Source organism: Balaenoptera borealis, assembly GCF_965194805.1.
Source record: "Balaenoptera borealis genome assembly, chromosome: 3".
Classification (NCBI taxonomy): domain Eukaryota; kingdom Metazoa; phylum Chordata; class Mammalia; order Artiodactyla; family Balaenopteridae; genus Balaenoptera; species Balaenoptera borealis.
Window position 1 is genome coordinate 4,107,530 of NC_138866.1, and position 17,860 is coordinate 4,125,389.

At 56.0% G+C, this 17,860-nt stretch overlaps 1 protein-coding gene across 1 annotated transcript in view; it reads right to left on the reverse strand.

Annotated features, from left to right (window-relative positions):
- Window positions 1-230: 230 nt before the first annotated feature.
- LOC309625811 (uncharacterized protein) overlaps window positions 231-17,860 on the reverse strand; it is a 70,523-nt gene continuing 52,893 nt past the window's right edge. Inside the window, exon 2 of the mRNA XM_082385865.1 lies at window positions 231-1,246. Coding sequence (XP_082241991.1) covers window positions 852-1,246 — 395 coding nt within the window. The 3' untranslated portion in view covers window positions 231-851. The remainder of the gene's footprint in view (window positions 1,247-17,860) is intronic.

Consider the following 17,860-nt stretch of genomic DNA (forward strand, 5'->3'; position numbering starts at 1 on the left):
GGGGAGGGAGGGATAAATTAGGAGTTTGGGATTAACAGGTACACACCAATATATATAAAATAGATAAGCAACAAGGATTTACTGTATAGCGCAGGGACCTGTATTCAATGTCTTGTAATAACTTATAATGGAAAAGAACCGGGAAAATATATATATATATGTATAACCGAATCACTTTGCTGTAAACCTGAAACTAATACAAAATTGTAAATCAACTATACTTCAATTAAAAAAAAACAAACCCGTAGTAGCTGTGGCTTTTCAGATATAAAGCAAGAGTGGCTAGTTTTGAAGTTTCTGCAAAACTTAGAAAATACACAAAGCATAAAAGAGAAAAAAAAAGTCTTCTGTAATTCCACCAATAAGAGACAGCGGCTGGTTACTATCTTCCTAAGTTCCCTTCTAGAGCAGCTCTCCAATAGAGATATAAATCAAGCCACAAATGCAAGCCACATGGGTAATTTAAAATTTTCTAGTGACCACGTTTAAAAAAGGAGAACCGGGTGAAATTAATTTTAACAATATATTTTATTTAACCCAATGTATCCAAAATATTATCATCTCAACACATAATATAAAAAATGATTAATGAGATAGTTCCCATTCTTCAAAAGCACCGAGTCTTTGAAATCCAGGGTGTTCTTTACATTCACAGCACATCTCAATTTGGATCAACCACATTTCAAGTGCTCAATAGCCCCATGAGGTCTGTGGCTACCGTATTGGACCACGAGGGTCTAGAGGGTTTTTTAAAGCAAATGGGCGTGGACAAGTTTGACAACATTGGACTGGCACGGCCTGGAGAGTTTGGGACCCTGCTGGGCCGCACTTGACCCTGAGCAGCCTTGCAATCACAAAATCCCTTCCTCCCTCGGGGCAGGCTGTTCCAGGCGCCCCACACGGAACACACATAAGCTTTCCCAAGAGCTCCACGCATCATTCCAGATACATCGGATGCCAGCGAAGGAAAAGGCCAGATGCCTCCACAGTACTTTGGCCCACGATGGGGGACCAGGCCCCCTGGGGTCCTCCAAGATTAAAAAACATGGAGTCCTCAGAATTCCTCCATCATCCTCGTTAGCACTGCTGCCGCCCCGTTGTCCACACTTTCTGAAGTTTCCTCGGTTTTGTACTCTAGGGAGAAGCTCCAAGACGCCTAGTACTTCAGGCTTGACATCCTGCCAACTTGGGCTCCAGCGATGGGCTCCCCGTACTTTCTGAACTGCAAGTCTCCCAAGATGAAAGACTGCAAAAGAAGATAAAAATAGTCCCAAGGAAAGGGACTGCTTCAGCTGGCCCAGTTTGCAGAATCCCTGTTTCATCTCGGATGTGAATAATTCATCCCTTCTAAAGCACTGCTGTTAAGTTAGAAACATCGTTATTGCATCTTCTTTGATGCGGCCCTTAAAAAAATATCATAAACACCCAGCACATTAGGAGGAGAACCCGAAGAACACCACTTAGAGTCATTTCCTCAGGCAGAAAGTAGCACCCGTGACCCGCTGTGACCAGCTTGGTCCCCAAGTCCACATATCAAAGCTGCCTTTGGTTCCCTCACTGGCCCACGAGGGGGTACAACCTTGTTTGTCTTGGAAGGTTTGCCGAGGCGGCCCTGGGGAAGGGAAACAGCCTGGACTAGGAGGCTGGCAACCCAAGAACCTGCTTCAACTCCACCACCAGCACGCTGGGCCGGGCACCTCCCCTCTGGGCCTCCAGTTTTCAATTTCCTCAAAAAGACGAGCCCAAGTGTATCTCTGGAGTGAGGTCGACTGAGTGTGTGTTCTTGGAGAAGCTGAAGGACGCCTCGTGGAGCTCTGGGACATTAATAATGCTATGAATAATAGCTGCCACCCCACCACCTTTAATTGAGCACTTACTATGTGACTGGCCACCCACACTGAGAGCTTTAGACTCATTGTCTCACTTAATCCTGCAAGTCTATAAGGAGGTACTCTTATTATACTCATTTTCCAGATAAGAAAACTCAGATATGGGGGAGGGTGAGTCATTTGCTGGGCTCTCTGCCCTGTCCTGTCCTTCTCCATCTCTCAGGAGATGCCCTGATGGTGACGGCCACTCCACTCTGATTTCTGACAGTCTTTGAATCTCAGGTAGATCCCAGGGCATATAGGTCTGCAAGGAGGCCGCTGAACTGGGTGACAGAGGCCAAGGGACATCCGGAAGCCAGCCATTTCCTACAAAGCCAAGCTGCCCCTCCCCATGCAGGCTGCTGGGCCTCTGCTCAAATAGCAGACTCAGGTGCAGGACGGCTGTGGGTGGCGGCCTGCGGCACGCCCTTTGGGGCGGAGGCTCTCCCGCCTCACCCCGCGGTCCCCTCTGGCTCTCCCAGGTCACCAAGCCTGGATTTCTGGGACGGGAGTGCCGAGGCAGGACGCGAACCTGCTCACACCCGCAGACCCACACCTGGGCCATCACGGGCTCCTCGGCCGAGGCGGTCTTAACACTCCATCCCCATGACAGTTGATGGGTTCCAGATTTTCTGTTTTACTTTTTCAGGAACACGGAGCCCACAGCTTTGGTCTGGCTCCCGCCATGGAAAATCCACCCTGCCGTCTGGCCGGCGTTGCTGCAGGCTGCCTGGGTACTCCTGGCCTCGGGAACCTCCCCACCCGTACAGCAGAGCCTGGTCGGGGGAGGCCCGGCCAGAGGCGGCTTGGAAGGGCCGGGGTGGGGGGGGAAGCGAGCAGCGTGGCCCCCAGCTGCAGCCCAGGTCTGCCCCGCAGTGGAGGCCGGGCCCAGCTCCGCCCCGTGGGAAGGCGATGGAGACTCTTCCAATCCACAGCGCAGGATGAGCTCACTTCCGCTCCCTGTGGGAGGGGAGCAGAGGGGCATTGTGTCTCCTTATATGGAGCCCAGGGCCTGGTGCTGGGGCCCCAGGCCCTGGAACACCTGTCTTGGCCACACTCCCCCCTTCCCGAGCCCCCTGTCTTCTTCTGAAGGTGGGTCAGCCCTTCCTGCCTTGGCCCTCGGATGGGCCAGCAGCTCTATGTGTGGGTCTCTCTTGCTGTCCTGACGCTGTGTGGGTCCCATGTCCCAGTGTCCACGCCGCAGCAGCCCCGAGCTCTCTAGGGGCATTTGGTGGCTCCAAACGACTTCCCCTACCTTGGCCTCAGTGTATCCCCCAACACCCCACACACACCCCAGAAGCCCCTGCGGCGGACAGAGCAGCCCCCTGACAGGCGGGGGGACTGAGGATAAGACTGAGCGACCTGACCCCCCCGCCGGCAGGTGTGCTGCAGAGACAGCTAATGCTCCTGGGAACTCCCTTCAGAACCATCCGTCAAGCTCCATCCCCCAGGGCTTCGGGCTTTGCTTCAAGCAGGGTCCCCCGGAGGGTGGTCTGGGTGAATCTGCAGACACCACCCCCTGCCCAGGCCCAGGGGCGCTGCCCCCACCCAGTCCGCAGCCGCTAAGCTTGGACGGAGGAGGGTGGGCTCCATCACGCCCGTGTCTGCGGGCCCCGCACGGCTGCCCGGTTGGCCTGCGCTGGGATAGGTCTGCAGCCGAGACAGAAAAAACAGCGCAAATCCATGACGTCTGGGCTCAGCTCAGGGGGCCCTGCCCTGCTTCTGCTCGGTCCCCAGGCCTGGGAAGGGGCACACAGGCTGGCTGGGGTGCAGGGGCTCCGGAGGAAGTCACCTGGGCTGGAGGGGAGGGAGGCGGAGGCAGACCCCCTGCTCCTGAGCTGCTGGCCAGGGACGAAGGCCTTCTGCTGAAGCTGCTGAGAGGGAGGGGGGAGGAAGGAGGGGGGAGGGGAGGAAGAAAGGGGGAGGGGAGGCTGGAAGGAGAGAGGAGGAGGGAAGGGAGGAGGGAGAGGAGGAGAAAGGGGCTGGGAGGAAACCTCCGGCGGCAGCAGCGGTGTCTGAGCAGAGGCTGGCCGGCTCACAAGCAGCGCGGTGCCTCTGACCTCTTCTCCCCCGTGACAGCAACTTCCTCTTTGGCCTTGGGCTCCCCCCTCTCTCTTTACCTGAGCCACGTCACAAATGGAATCTCTGTCACCCCCAGCCAGACCCTCCGGCAGCCCCCCATGGTCCCAACTCCTCCCACCAGGGACCGGGGCCCAGCGTGGTGCGACCTCACCGGCCCTCCCTCCGGCTCCTTCCCAACCCTCCCCCACCCTGGCCACACCGGACCCCTGACTGTCTGCGGGGACCTAGCAGAGCCCCAGGTGCTGGGGGGCCCCTGCTGGAAGGTTTTCCCGCTTACTGCGACCCATCTTACTTACTGACCCGTCTCAGTGGCCGTCTTGGGCTCCCCTCTGCCTTGTCCAGGCCCTACCCTCTACTGGGCTGCACTGTCACAAGTCGGCCTGCGCCCCAGACGGGGGCTTCTTGGGGCAGTGACAACCCCAGTGACTTTTTTGGAGCTTCTCTGGGCCCAGCATAGGATACGGTACGTGTTTGTTGAATAAATAAGTGACCTAGAAAGGGGGTAGCTTGCCCTTTCACACCCAGAGCAGAAATATTAACCCCCTTCAAGGGCCATTTTGCCCCAAATGCCACCAGCGCTGTCCTCCGGCACACCTCACCTCCCACTGCCCCCACCAAGTGTCCACCTTGAAGGCAGCCTCACTCCGGACAAAGTGATGGGAATCCCAAAGTCAACAAGGGGCTCATCAGACCCTTGGCTCCTGGCTCCTCACCACCCCACAGCTCCAAGCTGCCCCAGCTCCCCTGCCCTGCGCTGGCACAGGGCCACCTGAGCTGGACCTACCTGCGTTCCTGAGAGCGTGGCCTTCTCCAGCAGTGGGCTCCGCGTCCCCCAGCCTCCCCGCAGTCGCCTTCCCTGACCCTCGGAAGTGAGCTGCTCTTCCTCGCCTCCCAGTAAGGAGCCCCTGTGTTCCCCACGGCTGGTTTCACTACTTCACAGGACATCGCCCCGAAATCTTCAGAGTGGGGTCCACTTTTCCATGAAATACATCATTCCTCTCTCCTGGGGTCCTCTCTCCTCACCTTTGTGGCGACGAGGGCTGCCTTTGTCGTGAAATAATTTAGGACGCTTTCATCTTTCCCACATCCCGTTTGCCTTTCTCCTTGACGCAGGTTGTTCAAGTCTATTCCCTCCGACTGACTTCCATGTCACAAAACTCCATTAAGCTTCTATCTGCCTGGGGGAGCCGTGCCTTCAGGAACCCGGGAAGGGAGGGAGTTTCTTGACAGTGAACAGAAGAAATATGTAAATGGGCACAGAACTCAGAGGCTGTCTCGTCCCCCCAAATCCGCCCACCCCGCCTCCGAGAACATCTCTGCATCACTCTGCTCCCGGTGCTGGGAAGGCACTGTGGAGGCAAGCAGGGCAAAACCATTTCGAAAGCCTTATCTGAATCTTTGGTTCATTCCAGAGGCAAAGAAACTCATTCACAGGAAACTGGGTGCCTTACAGGGAGCTGCTCTGGCAGGAAGAGCACTGGAGAAAGAGTCCGAGGTGTGGGTTTGAGTCACTGCCAGGGCTACTTTGTCCCGGCAGGAGGACCTGGCGGTGTTGACATCTGTGACATTTGTCTGACTTCTTTGGGATTTCTCTTCTCCTTCTGAATATTCACCCTTGACCTGACTTTGAGGGACCCCCAAATTATGTAAGTTGAGATGCCAGCAAGACTGGACCCGCCTAGATCTGAGCTGTGATGTGTCCCCGCTGTGTGGCCTCGGGTCACATGCCTCAGTTTCTCACCTGCCCCTCCTCCAGAGCACCCTGAGGTCTGAGTTACATCACAAAAACCATACTTCGTGTTCCAATGGACCGTTAACTGTTTCTAAATGAGTTCAGCACCATGGATTTGAATTCCCGCAAGAACACGCTGAGGTTGGCGGTCTCCCATTTCACCAACCAACCATCAGGGGCATCGACAGCTCAACTGGGACGAGAGCTCAGTCTGCAGCTGGAGCCCCGAGGCTCAGGACAACCAGCCCTGTGCTGTTTCAAAGTAGCCAGTGGACCTACATTTCCGTTCCCACGAGGCAGCTGCTCTCCTCCAAGACTCCAGTTGGGGAAGAAAAAAGGCCCCGTCTTCTTTCACTGACCCCAAACTGAGGGGAATTCATCCCTGAGCTGGCTGCTCACAGATACACTCACCTTTCATCCTCCCAGCAGCCCTCACAAAAGCCCCATTTCATAGATGAGGAAACTGAGGCTCTGAGAGGTGAAGTAACTTTCCCAAGGTCACACAGCAGGTAAGTTCTGGTCTGTCTAGCAGCAAAGCTCTTTCTCAGTGACACGGCACATGCCGCCATCTGTATGGCCTGTGGTCACCCTCCCCCCCTTTTGCCTGCTCTGTCTCCCACTAAAGGCTGTCTTGCTGCTGGACGCAGAGGGCTGGGGTGGGTGACTTAGATTCTGCTTCTGTTCTTCCTTACTCTGCCCCCTGCCACCAGATAGGCGGAGGACCTTCTCCACCTAGCTGGTGGAGACAGGGGTTCTGCACCTGTGAGGCAGGAAACTACCCGGGCAGGGTGAGGGACCATCCTCTGGACTCCCAGAGGGCATGACCCGCTGGCATAGGGCTCCACCATGGCTCTCTGCCTTATCTGCACCCTCAGTTGTGGTCCTTGCCCAAGGCCAGGCTCCACACGGGTTCCTCTGAGGCTGCATCCCATCCCCCACCATCCCGACCCCTGCCCAGCAACCCGGCACCCAGGTGAGCAGCGGGACGATGGGAAGTTTCCAGAAGCGCTGGGTGGGGGCAGACACTCCTGCTCCCCAAAAGGTCACCATCCAGTGGATTCAATATTTTTCAGCCAGGGAGGCATCCTATATGTGTTTCTTAAAAATAAAAGGAAGAACGTCCGAAGGCTTGTTTCCTTCCTGGAGCCACTGGCAGCTCATGGCTCATTTCTCCCGTCTCCTCCGGCTATAATTAAGCTCGCAATACGGAGCGTTTCTGCCTGCTCAGCTCCAGTCCCAGAACAATATTTCAACCCACGGTTAAATGAGGTGGATAAATAAAGACGCCCTGGACTCCTGCGAGGATGACAATCCTCCCCGCCCCCGTCACCGTGCTCTGCGGACCCCAGGAACACCCTGTTGCCTTGGACGCTGTGACAGTGGCCTCGAGATGGACAGAGGCTGCAGGGCCTCCTCAGTGGGGAGGCCGTTGAAGTGCCCGACCTCTCTCAGGGCCTCAGTTTTTCTATCTGTAATATGGGGGAGCAGACAAGTCCCTCTGGGCTCAGCCCTGCCGGCTTGAGCCTCCACATCCTGACTCAGAGTCAGACTTGCAAAGGCCCACCTGGGAATCTGCATTCCCCTGGGGCCCCAGGTACCCTCTCCATGGGACCATCTGTAGGGGGCCGGCTGCCTAGAGACCTGGGGAGGAGGGCCAGTTTCAGGATGACCCTAGGGCCCCTCTCTCCGCCTGACCTGACCCCAGACCAGAGGACAAAGCCCCGTGGTGGAAGGCCAGCCCCAGGCCAGCAAGTGCTGCAGTGCCCTCGGGCCACAAGGGGGCAGAGGCGCCCAGGCACAGCACCTGCCTCTGCTCCAGCGAGCCGGGTCGGGCACCACCCGGACGCGTCTGTCCGTCCTGGTCTGCAGAGGGGACCAGGCGCTGGGCGGGGGCCGACCTCTCCCCTGCAGCCTGGGTGGCCCTCGGACCTCTGCCCCAGCCTCTTCTGGAAAGCTCTTTAAAACTCAGCCAGATCCCCTGCGTCCGAATCCTGGCTGAGGGCCCAGGGATGGGAATTTCACACCAGGCCCCGCTCTCACTTCTGATGCGCACCAAGTTTAATTACCACCGATTCTGATCCAATCCTCAGTCGCCCCATTTCACAAGTGGGAAAACTGAGGCCCAGAGAGGGCAGGGGTTTGAGCGAAGACCCTCCCCAGCCAAGCGGCGCTCCCAGCATTGGGCGACTTTGCTTCTTGTTGTGGTGTGAAATGCTGCTGAGAATTTCTTAATTCCCTTTCGCAAAAAGACAGGTTGTGCTTTGTGCAGAAATCGTTATTCAAAAATTACAGACTCTGCTTGTTTCTATGGAAACATTTTTCACCTTATGCAAATGAGGCAAGAGGCATGAAAACAACGCCTTCCCTCTCTGCCCCGCTTCTTTCTTTTTGGAACCTGGAAAAGCAGTGGCTGAAAGTTTAGTCCTGGGCAGAGCGGGTGTGAGGCGGCCCCTGACCCTTCCGGAGCCCTGGCTCCGGGATGCTTGGCCTTGGCGCCCCCAGGCTGGCAGGGCTCAGAGCCTTCCGGCCTGTTACTCCCACTCTGATCATTAGCGAGCAGAGGCTGGCAAAGTTCTCTTCAAAGTGTTCCCCAGCCCTTTGAAGGGGAGCCCGCTGCCCAAAGAGAACCCCACGGGAAGCCCACCCAAAACAGAGTCTGGGGGCGGCACCCCACTTCTGGTCATCTTCCACCCTCACCTGCTTCGAGCACCTGTTGTTTGCCCAGCCCAGACTGGCATTCCTTTGAGGGGCTTTTCCTCTGCACCCCTCCTGCACCCAGCTCTGCCACCAGGAGGAGAATGGTTGGGGATCCCCGAGGCCAGGGGTGGGGATGGCAGGTATATCTTTCCTCCTGTGTTGATTCAAGCCCCAGCGCCAGTACCTCCTGACTGTGTGGCCTTGGGCCAGTGTCTTTGCCTCTCTGAGCCTCACTTCCTCCCCCGCTTAGAATGGGGGTGATTGCACCCATCTTGCAGGGTTGTGGTGAGGGTGAAATGAAAGCACACAGTGGGGTCTCAATCCATAGGAACCCCAAGTTGCTCCTTGGGAAGGGGGAGCCAGGATGAGCACAGACCTCTGGGGGCGGAGTGTACTGCATGGGGCGAGGACACCCCAGGAAGAATCCCCACCCCCGCCCACGCTGCCGTCCAGAGCCGCTCCTGACAGAGGCGGCCACCAGGAGGCAGTGTCCCACAGGGCAGGGGCACCAAGTTTGGAGCCCAGAGACCTGGGTTCAAGTTCCGACTCAGAGGTGTCCTCACCGTGTGATCTGGAGATCACTGAGCCTCAGTTTCCCCATCCTCTCCCCAGCCACCCCAAGGGCTGTGTGGGGACCAGACGACAGAAGTATGTAAGAGGTAGGCGGGTGAGGGTCAGTGAACATGGCGGGTCCGAGGCCAGACATGACTGTCCATCCTGAGTATCAGCCACTTCTTCATGGCCACGACGCAACTGTACACTCTCTGGCTCTGGAGCCCCTGAGGACACTCTGCTTTTCTTCCTCTGCTGGCTTCTCCACAACCCCCTCTCCTAACAAGGCAAGCCTGGTGCCGCTCTGGCAGGTGCTAAACACTGTTCTGTGTGGTCCACGTATATCACTTATGTAAGTAAGCAGGTATGTAAGCCCAGTGTGTGGGTACTGTTATTCTCCCACTTTACAGGTGAGAAAACTGAGGCACAGACAGGCTGAGCAACTTGCTCGAGGTCACACAGCTAGGGAGTGGGAGATGGGATTAGAAACAGCAAATCCAACTGCAGAGGCCGAACAATTGACCACCATGCTATCCTGATTCCGTCTGCATTTGGAAGTTGCATCAGTTTCCTGGTGCTGTCATAACAAAATACCACCAACTGAGTGGCTTCAACAACAGAAATGTATTGTCTCAGTTCCGGCGGCCGGAAGTCCAAGGTCAAGATGTCGGCAGGGTTGGTTCCTTCTGAGGCCAAGGGAGGACTATCCTGGGACTGTCCCCTCGGCTTGTAGACGGCCATCTTTGTGTTCACATGGCCATCTCCCTCTACATGTGCCTCTGTGTCCAAATTTCCACTTTTAAGGACACCAGTCATATTAGATTAGAGGTCACGCTGATGCCTTCTCTTGAACGTAGTACCTCTGTAAAGACTCTGTCTCCAGATAAGATCACAGTCGGAGGCACCGGGGGTTAGGACGCCAACATATGAATTTGTGCGGGAACACAGTTCAACCCAAACAGGAGTTAAGAGACCGTCTGAGGTATGGGACCCAGGGGTTCAAGGAAGGACAAGGATGGTGAATGGGGACTTTTCTCTCCTCTCAGAGTAAGACCTTAACCCCCAAAGTGCAGGCAATTAGCCTGAGGGCCCCCATTTTCTAAAGAAGCCCCCCCGAAGCAGCCCAGTGGGACTAGCACGGGGGGTTGGGTGGGGGAGACAGAGCCGCTCTCCTCACCCTTCGACCAGGCCTGCAAAGTCCGCGGGCAGAGAGCACAGCCGCTTCCTGTCTGTATCCCACTGAATTCAGCGGTCTGTTACACCAGCTATTAGAACATTATTTAGAAGAATAGAAGAAAACCAATAGGAAAAACGAAAAATTGTAATATAGTGAACAAAACTCAGGAATCGGGGCAAAGGGAGAAATGAGCGATGTCTCAGTTGTCTGAGGGGCCCTTGCTGGATTCTGTGTGTGCCAGTTATCGCCTTACTGCCTTTCAGCTCCAAAGCTACCTTGATGCCTCTCCTAGTGAAGGACGAGGAGCCCCTGAGACTTTCCGGGCTGCTGGCACAGCACTGAGCTTTGTCCCAGAAGGCTCTGGAGTCCATGCAGGAGGAAGAGATTTCATTCCTGGTTCTGGTGGGCGGCGGAGCAGGTCCTGTAGCGCGCCTGGCTTCCCCGCATCGGCCCCTACCGGGCGGTTTGGTCATGGACCACCTGTGCCAGGACCCTTCTCCATGGACAGCTTTCCCCACACCCCAGAGGGCAGATTTCCAGCAAGTTCCCTGTGGTGGATTTCCAGCTTCTGCCAGCCTGGCACCACAGTGGCCCCTTCGCCATTCAGTAAAATATAACCACTCCTCTCACAATAATATCTAGAGCTCAGTCCAGGGGCGGGCGGCATCTTCTTTGGGTGCTGTCTCAGCCCTAAGAGCAGTGGCTGCTCCTTATATCTGCTATTCTTCAGAGTTCTCTTTACTTCTAACCAGCCAGTCTCTAATTATTCCAATCCTGTTATAGGTAACAATCCCGGAGGATAGACTTTTCTTGTTCAAATTAATGTGTAGAGACTTCCCTGGTGGTGCAGTCATTAAGAATCTGCCTTCCAATGCAGGCGACACAGGTTTGATCCCTGATCGAGGAACTAAGATCCCACTTGCAAGGGGCAACTAAGCCCAAGTGCTGCAACTACTGAGCCCACCCGCTCTGGAACCCACGCGCCACAACTAGAGAGAAGCCCAGGCACCGCAATGAAAGATCTCGCGTGCCGCAACTAAGACCTGGCGCAGACAAATAAAATTAATTAATTAATTTAAAAAACAATAACAAATTAATGTGTAGTTTCTGTCTCCTGGACCCTGACTGATACAAAACTGGTAGCAGGAGTGGTCCCAGGTGGTAGATGAGAGGTGGGGATGGGACTGGTCATGCCTCTGGGCTTGCACACAGCGCTGAGCTTCCTACCTACAGGAAGCGGTGTGTCAGTAATCCGTATACGCAGCGGTATCACCGTTAATCAAACCATCACCTGTTGTTGATTTCAATGAAGGGGTTCAGGCCTGAGGAGCCCGAGTAGATGTTGAACTTGACCCTTACAGCAGTCATGGTGGCTATGAGGATGCGGGTGAGCTCTGGATTCTCTCAAGGGCACCTGAGAACTTACAAGGAGAAAATGACAGGCTGAGCCCCGTTAGCTCTCAGCTCAAGTCACAGACTGGGAACCAGCCAGTCTCCATGACAGCTCTCAAGGAAGCTCAAATTTCTTTTAGCTGCAAGCCTGATATTGCTGGAAATCAAATACAAAATTTAATTGTGCAGGTTGCTGAAATACAACAATTGAATTCATAGTCTCAAAAAATTTCTCATGACACAGGTAGGGCATTGATTAGCAGAGGACAGGATCCTGAACCTTGGAATGGGGACATCGGATTGGATCCAAACGAAACTGTTGGCCTTGAACCCCCAAATCACGCTGAGCCACCCCTGCCAGGGGAAGTAGCTTTCCTTTTTGTGTCTGAAGAGACTAGCCTCCCTCTGCTTGGAAATTCTGTGAAAGCTCACCTAGGGCCCTGAAAAGGGATACATCCCCCTCTCCAGACCCATCACAGCCCCGCCCTGTTGCCACTAGACACATGACTAGGTCCATTTTCAAGAGACTCCAGGAGCACAGGTACACACTTTGACCATCAAAAGCTTAACCAGCAGAAGAATTGTGAGGCTTTGCTAGTATATACTGGCAGAAACCTGGGAAACCAGTGTGGGAATGGATTCTAAGGGGATTGGACCAAAAAGAGAGGAATATAACATTAGATCAGGCCACATAAGATGGGCATAGTTGCACTTACTAGAGACTCTGAATTTAATGTGTTAGCTTATGTAACTATGTATTAATTATATAACCAATTACCACAGACTTAGAGACTCAAAACAATACATTTTTATTATCTCACAGTCTCCATGGGTCAGAAACCTGGACATGGCTTAGCTGGGTCCTCTGCTGCAAGGCTTCTCCCAGAGCTATAATCCAGGTGTCGGGCAGGACTGCAGTGTCCTGCCCTTTCACCCGAAAGCTTGGCTTGGGAAGGATCCGCTTCCAAGCTCACACGGTTGGTGACAGAATTCCGTTCCCTGCAGGCCTCAGTGACCAGCTGGCTGTTGTCCTCATGAACCTCTTCAACGTGGTCACTTTACCCAAGCCTGCAAGCTGAGAAGGGACAGACCGAAGTCCCAGTCTTGTGTAAGCTAATCACGGAAGTGACAGCCTACCGTCATAGTCTATTGGTTTGAAGTTTGATACAGGCTCCCCCATCCTTAAGGAGAGGGAATCACACAGAAGCATGAATACCAAGAGGCGGGGGTCCCTGGGAGCCGTCTTAGAGTCTGCCCACCACCGGCCCGAAGTGGCTCTGACAGCTTATTTGGTTGGTTGACCAGAACGTGGCCTCAATGGTGGCCCACAGCTCATGAGGTTGAGATGCCAGGGCTTCCTCAGGATGATGTGGAGGACAGAATGCAAGCTCAAGTGAGTAGGATGGTTGGATTGGATCTAGAATGTGAAACCTGCTGATTGAGAAGATTAAAGGGGCGTAGCTGATCCTGTGCCTGGCCCTGGGAAGGGAGTCAGAGATGCTTAATCAAAGCAGCCGCCATAAAACCCAGTAAGATAGGCAGGGCAGGAAGTTCTCCTAAATCCATTTAACAGAACAAGACCAAGGCTCAGAGAAGTGAAGCAACGAGCTCAGGGTCACACATCACGCGGGTGGTTCAGACTCCAGGCTGAGTGCCATACTTCCCCACCTCTCTGCACCTCCTGTTGGGGGGTAGAGGGACCGAGGCAGAGCACACAGCACCCCTGCCAGTGCAGATGAGGCCTCAGACCCAGATCACCCAGCAAGGGGGAGCACGTGCCTCTCAGGCTCCGGTTGGTGTGACCGGGAATGACCAAGCGCTGGGCCGGACTGGCAGGGAGGGGGCGGCCAAGCTCTTGCTGGCCAAGAGGGATGCAGAACTAGAAAAATCATTACAGGTAGATGAATTATTCACAGCATTGTCGACCTCCTCAGGCCCCGGACAGCCGGGAGCTCGCTGAATAACCCAGCGCATCTTATTACCCACGTGTAATGGCCTCTTTTTCTCTGTCTCAGAAGAAAGCGATTCAACACCATCAAATATGAATGCGGGGCAGCTGATACAGTGGCCGCTCACACACTGGCCCTCCAGTGCTGCCCTAGAGGTCAGGGATGTCGCCAGCCTGGGGTCCAGAGACTCGACCGGGAAGGGCCCAGGTAGCCGTGCCCTCCCTCCAGAGCCTGAGGAGAGAGTCCTCACACACGGCGGCAGCCTCCACCCCGTCCATGATCTCAGGTGCGCCAGAAATGCCGCGCTTTGCTTTCCTAAAACAGAGATTAATGTTAATTTTGCTCATCATTCCCAATCTCAGTGGGTTTGAGGTCCCCCGGGGGGATGTCTCTGCCCCAGAGCCCTCCTGGGGCTAAGGATTAGGAGGCGCCTTGGGGTCTGTATTAGTGTCCCGTGGCCGCTGTAACAGATTGCCACAAACGGGGAGGCTTGAAACAACAGACATTTATTCTCTCAAAGTTCTGGAGGCCAGAAGTCTGAGATCAAGGTGTCGGAAGGGTTGCACGCCCTCTGAGACTCCGGGCAAACACCCTTCTGGCCTCTTCAGCTTCTGGCGGCAGCCGCAGCCCTCGGCTTTGCACACACACGGTTCCCATCTCTTCTTCCATCTTCTGCCATGGGTCTCTCCTCCGCATCTCACAGGACCCCAGACATTGGATTCGGGGCCCATTCTCCTCCAGGATGACCTCATCTTAACTGCAGCAACCCTATTTCCAAATGAGGGCACCTTCTGAGGTTCCAGATGGACATAACTTGGAGGACACTATTCAACCCGTTATAGGGTCCATGCTGGCACTCATGGCCACGGCTCACCTGGATCCTGACTTTTGGTCCATTCAAGTCACACAGCTGTCCTGACCCCAGAGTTTCTCCAGCTTTCTCCTTCCTCTCCGGTCCACATCCCCACGTCTCCCACTGTTTCTGCAGCCCCCCTGGGAATGGGGAAGCTCAGAGGGGTTGTCCAAAGCCCTCTGTCCAGGTGCCCCTCACCTCACCCCCATTGCTCAGAGGGACAGGGTCCCATCAGTCCCCCAGGCTCTGGCAGGAAGTGGGGCCCTGAGTTCTCAAGTCGGGGTGCAGCCAATGCAGTCGACGCTCTTCCCACGTCCCCTCGGCCCTCACTGTCCCCAGCACGCTGACCCAGCAGATTCCAACTCCACACTCCTGGGCCCTTCACCTGCAGCTTCTCCAGCCGTCAGAGTCCGCCAGCTGCAGCGTGGGGCGGCCCAAGGGCCAGATCACGCTCCTCCCACCAGATCAGCCCTCAGCCAGTGGCCCTAGCACCCTCACCCCTGGATGCGTTAGCTCTGCTGCGTGTTCCACGCTGTACCCTGAAGACCCCTGGGGGCACAGGCTCCGCTTCCTGGAGTGACTCTGCAGCCCCCTTGCCTTCCCATCACAGTGCCTCACTCACCCTCTCCCAAATAAGCTCCCATTCATCCTCTCAGGGTCTGCTGCTGGGGAAACCTGCACTGAGACACGGGGTCTAACATCCTCCCTTACCAGCTCGGCCCAGGTCCCATCTCGGGAGACCCTCCACATCCAAGCCTTTCTCTTCCTGTTCCGACTACATCGCCTGCCTCGCCAGGACGTGGCTTCATTCATTTAGAAAATCAGAGCCTGAGATGAAGCTCACCAGCAGCCCCCAACCAGGCCACCCCACGCCCCACCCCCGCTTCCTCCTCCCCTCGGCCACCCGCCCTGCGTCCGCCCAGGGCGATGCCAGCGTCATGCCGCACCAGCTCCAGTTCAGTCTGGTCCCCGGTCTCCCCCACTCTCTTCCTTCTATGCTTTAGCTCAGGAGCACCCGCACTCTGCAGGCACCCCTGGGGACCCCTCTGCCTCGCTCGAGGCCAGCCCCGGCCCCCCTCCTGCAGGAAGGGTCCCCACGCCCTCCAGCCAGATGCAGCTCCCCTTCCACCTCCCAAGCTCTTTGCAGACATCGCCGATGGCCTCCACCCGTGCGTCTCATCCACCAGCTGGAGACCTGGGACTGAGCCACCTCTGTGTCCCCAGCACCCTCACAAGACCAGGCCTGTTGTCGGCATCAGTGGGTATTTGACAATGAGGATGGCCAGCTCCCTATTCTTAGTGAAAGAAAGTATGGGCACACGGTCTGACCACAGTGAAATTCTCCCACAAACGATTGCAAGCGGCTCTCATGCTTTTCCAAGGTCCCGTGCGGCAGGGGACATCCCAGGCCCTCCTCCCACTCAGACCTACAGCGGCACGCACCTCTGAGCCTTCGCACATGCTGATTCCTGTGCCTGGAAGCCCTACCTGTCATCCAGCTCCCACCAGACCCTTGGCCGGGGATGGAGATCCTCCGCTGGGCTCCCCAAGCCCCAAGGCCTTGCCCCATCTCTGTCCGCGAGCCTCTGGCTTGGAACAGTCTGCTTATTTGCCTGTCCCCTCAGGGGTCAGCTCCTTGGGGTGTGGGCTTCAGGAGTGAGATCAGTTATCAAGGTCAGCGTCACCTCCCAGCCCCTGGGCCCGCCTCACATTGTCCCCACGTCCCCCCACCTACGACTTGCCCATCTACCTGCAGTCCTCGCACCCCAGGCCTCCATCTTGCCCTAAGCCCAGGAGCATGGCCCGCTTCTGCCTCGATGCTTCCTGCCTTCTAAACAATAGTATCTGCCACACCGTCACCCCTTCCCCAGTACCCCTGGACCCCACCCCAGGCCTGGCCTGGGCAGGGTGACCCAGTGACCAGGACACAGCATGAGTCTGGAGCCGCTCCGGGACCAATGAGAGCAGCCGATGCATAAACAGCCAGCACAGCCTCGAGGCACTGGGCAGAGGGGTCAAGAGGGCCGTGGCCCCGAGGACCAGTGTGAGACAGTCAAAGAATGTCTCCAGGGGGGTGACCCATGAAGGCTGGACTGAGCCAGGCACGAGGGGAGTGTCTGGGGGACCCGGGAGTGATGGCTGGAGACAGGATGACTGCCAATGGTCGGCTGTGTCTGGAGCATTAGGGCCAAGGAGGGAGGCTGCAGAGGGCAGGTCTGCCCTTACCTGGCGGTGATGGGAGACGCTGCAGTCTGGGCCACATGGTGGCTTTCGGGGACCTGAGGTGCTTTTGCCTTTGTGGGCCCCTTCCAATATTAAAAAAAAAAATTTTTTTTAAATAAATTTATTTATTTATTTTGGCCGCATTGGGTCTTCATTGCTGCACGCGGGCTTTATCTAGTTGCGGCGAGCGGGGGCTACTCTTCGTTGTGGTGCGAGGGTTTCTCATTGCGGTGGCTTCTCTTGTTGTGGAGCACCGACTCTATGCGTGCGGGCTTCCGTAGGTGTGGCACGCAGGCTCAGTAGTTGTGGCTCCCGGGCTCTAGGCGCGCGGGCTCAGGAGTTGTGGAGCATGCGCTTAGTTGCTCCGCAGCATGTGGGGTCTTCCTGGACCAGGGCTTGAACCCGTGTCCCCTGCATTGGCAGGCGGATTCCCAACCACTGCACCACCAGGGAAGCCCTAAAAAAATTTTTAATTACATTTTACAACTGCACTGGTATAAAGGCAAATATAATCCAGGCTGGATTCATATTATTCCATTTATCTTTTTCCTCTTGATTCTACGAGAAATGAAAATGAACACATTTTTGCAGACCCCTAGAGGACCGTGAGTCCCAGGCCCTGTTCCTGCTGCGTTTAATGTGGCCGCCGGCCTGGACTGCTGAGCCCGGCCGGACCAACCCATGCTGCCTGAAGGCTGAGACGCCGGGGGGCGCTGGAGGCCGGGGGCAGGGGCAGGAGAGCCAAGTTCCCGCAAGTGGCAGTGGCCTTGAGGGGGGCTAAGCAGGACCTGAGGGTGGGGACTTGGAGGGAGGCAGGCGTTCAGCACCCCCATGGCTCATGGGGCTTGCAAGGCGGCTGCCCTGTCTCCCACCATCCTGGAGGGGGCGGGACGGGGCGCTGGCCGTGAAGCTCAGCTGCCCAGACCTCCAGCCGTGGGACCCTGGGCAGATCACGTAATGCCTCTTGCCTCCATTTCCTCATCTATAAAATGGGGACATCCAGGTGGTCTGAGAAACACTTGGTGCTCGGTGAGTCCTTGACAAGTGTCACCAACTTCCATTATCATCTCTGTTATTAATAATTACCTCCCGGGGTCCTCCCACAGCAACCTGGGAGGATGACCATCACTATCCCCTCTTTACAGGTGAGGAAACTGACCGGCAGAGGGAAGGGGGCTGCCTGGGGTTCCTGCAGCAGCTCCAGTGAACGACGGAGATGGCAGCCCCCACCCACCAGGCTAGAAGCAGAGGCGCAGGGCAGCCCACCCACCCACCAGGCAGTGGCAGGACCGGCACGTCCACCAAATCACCAACTGCAGAACCCAAGCTCTGCAC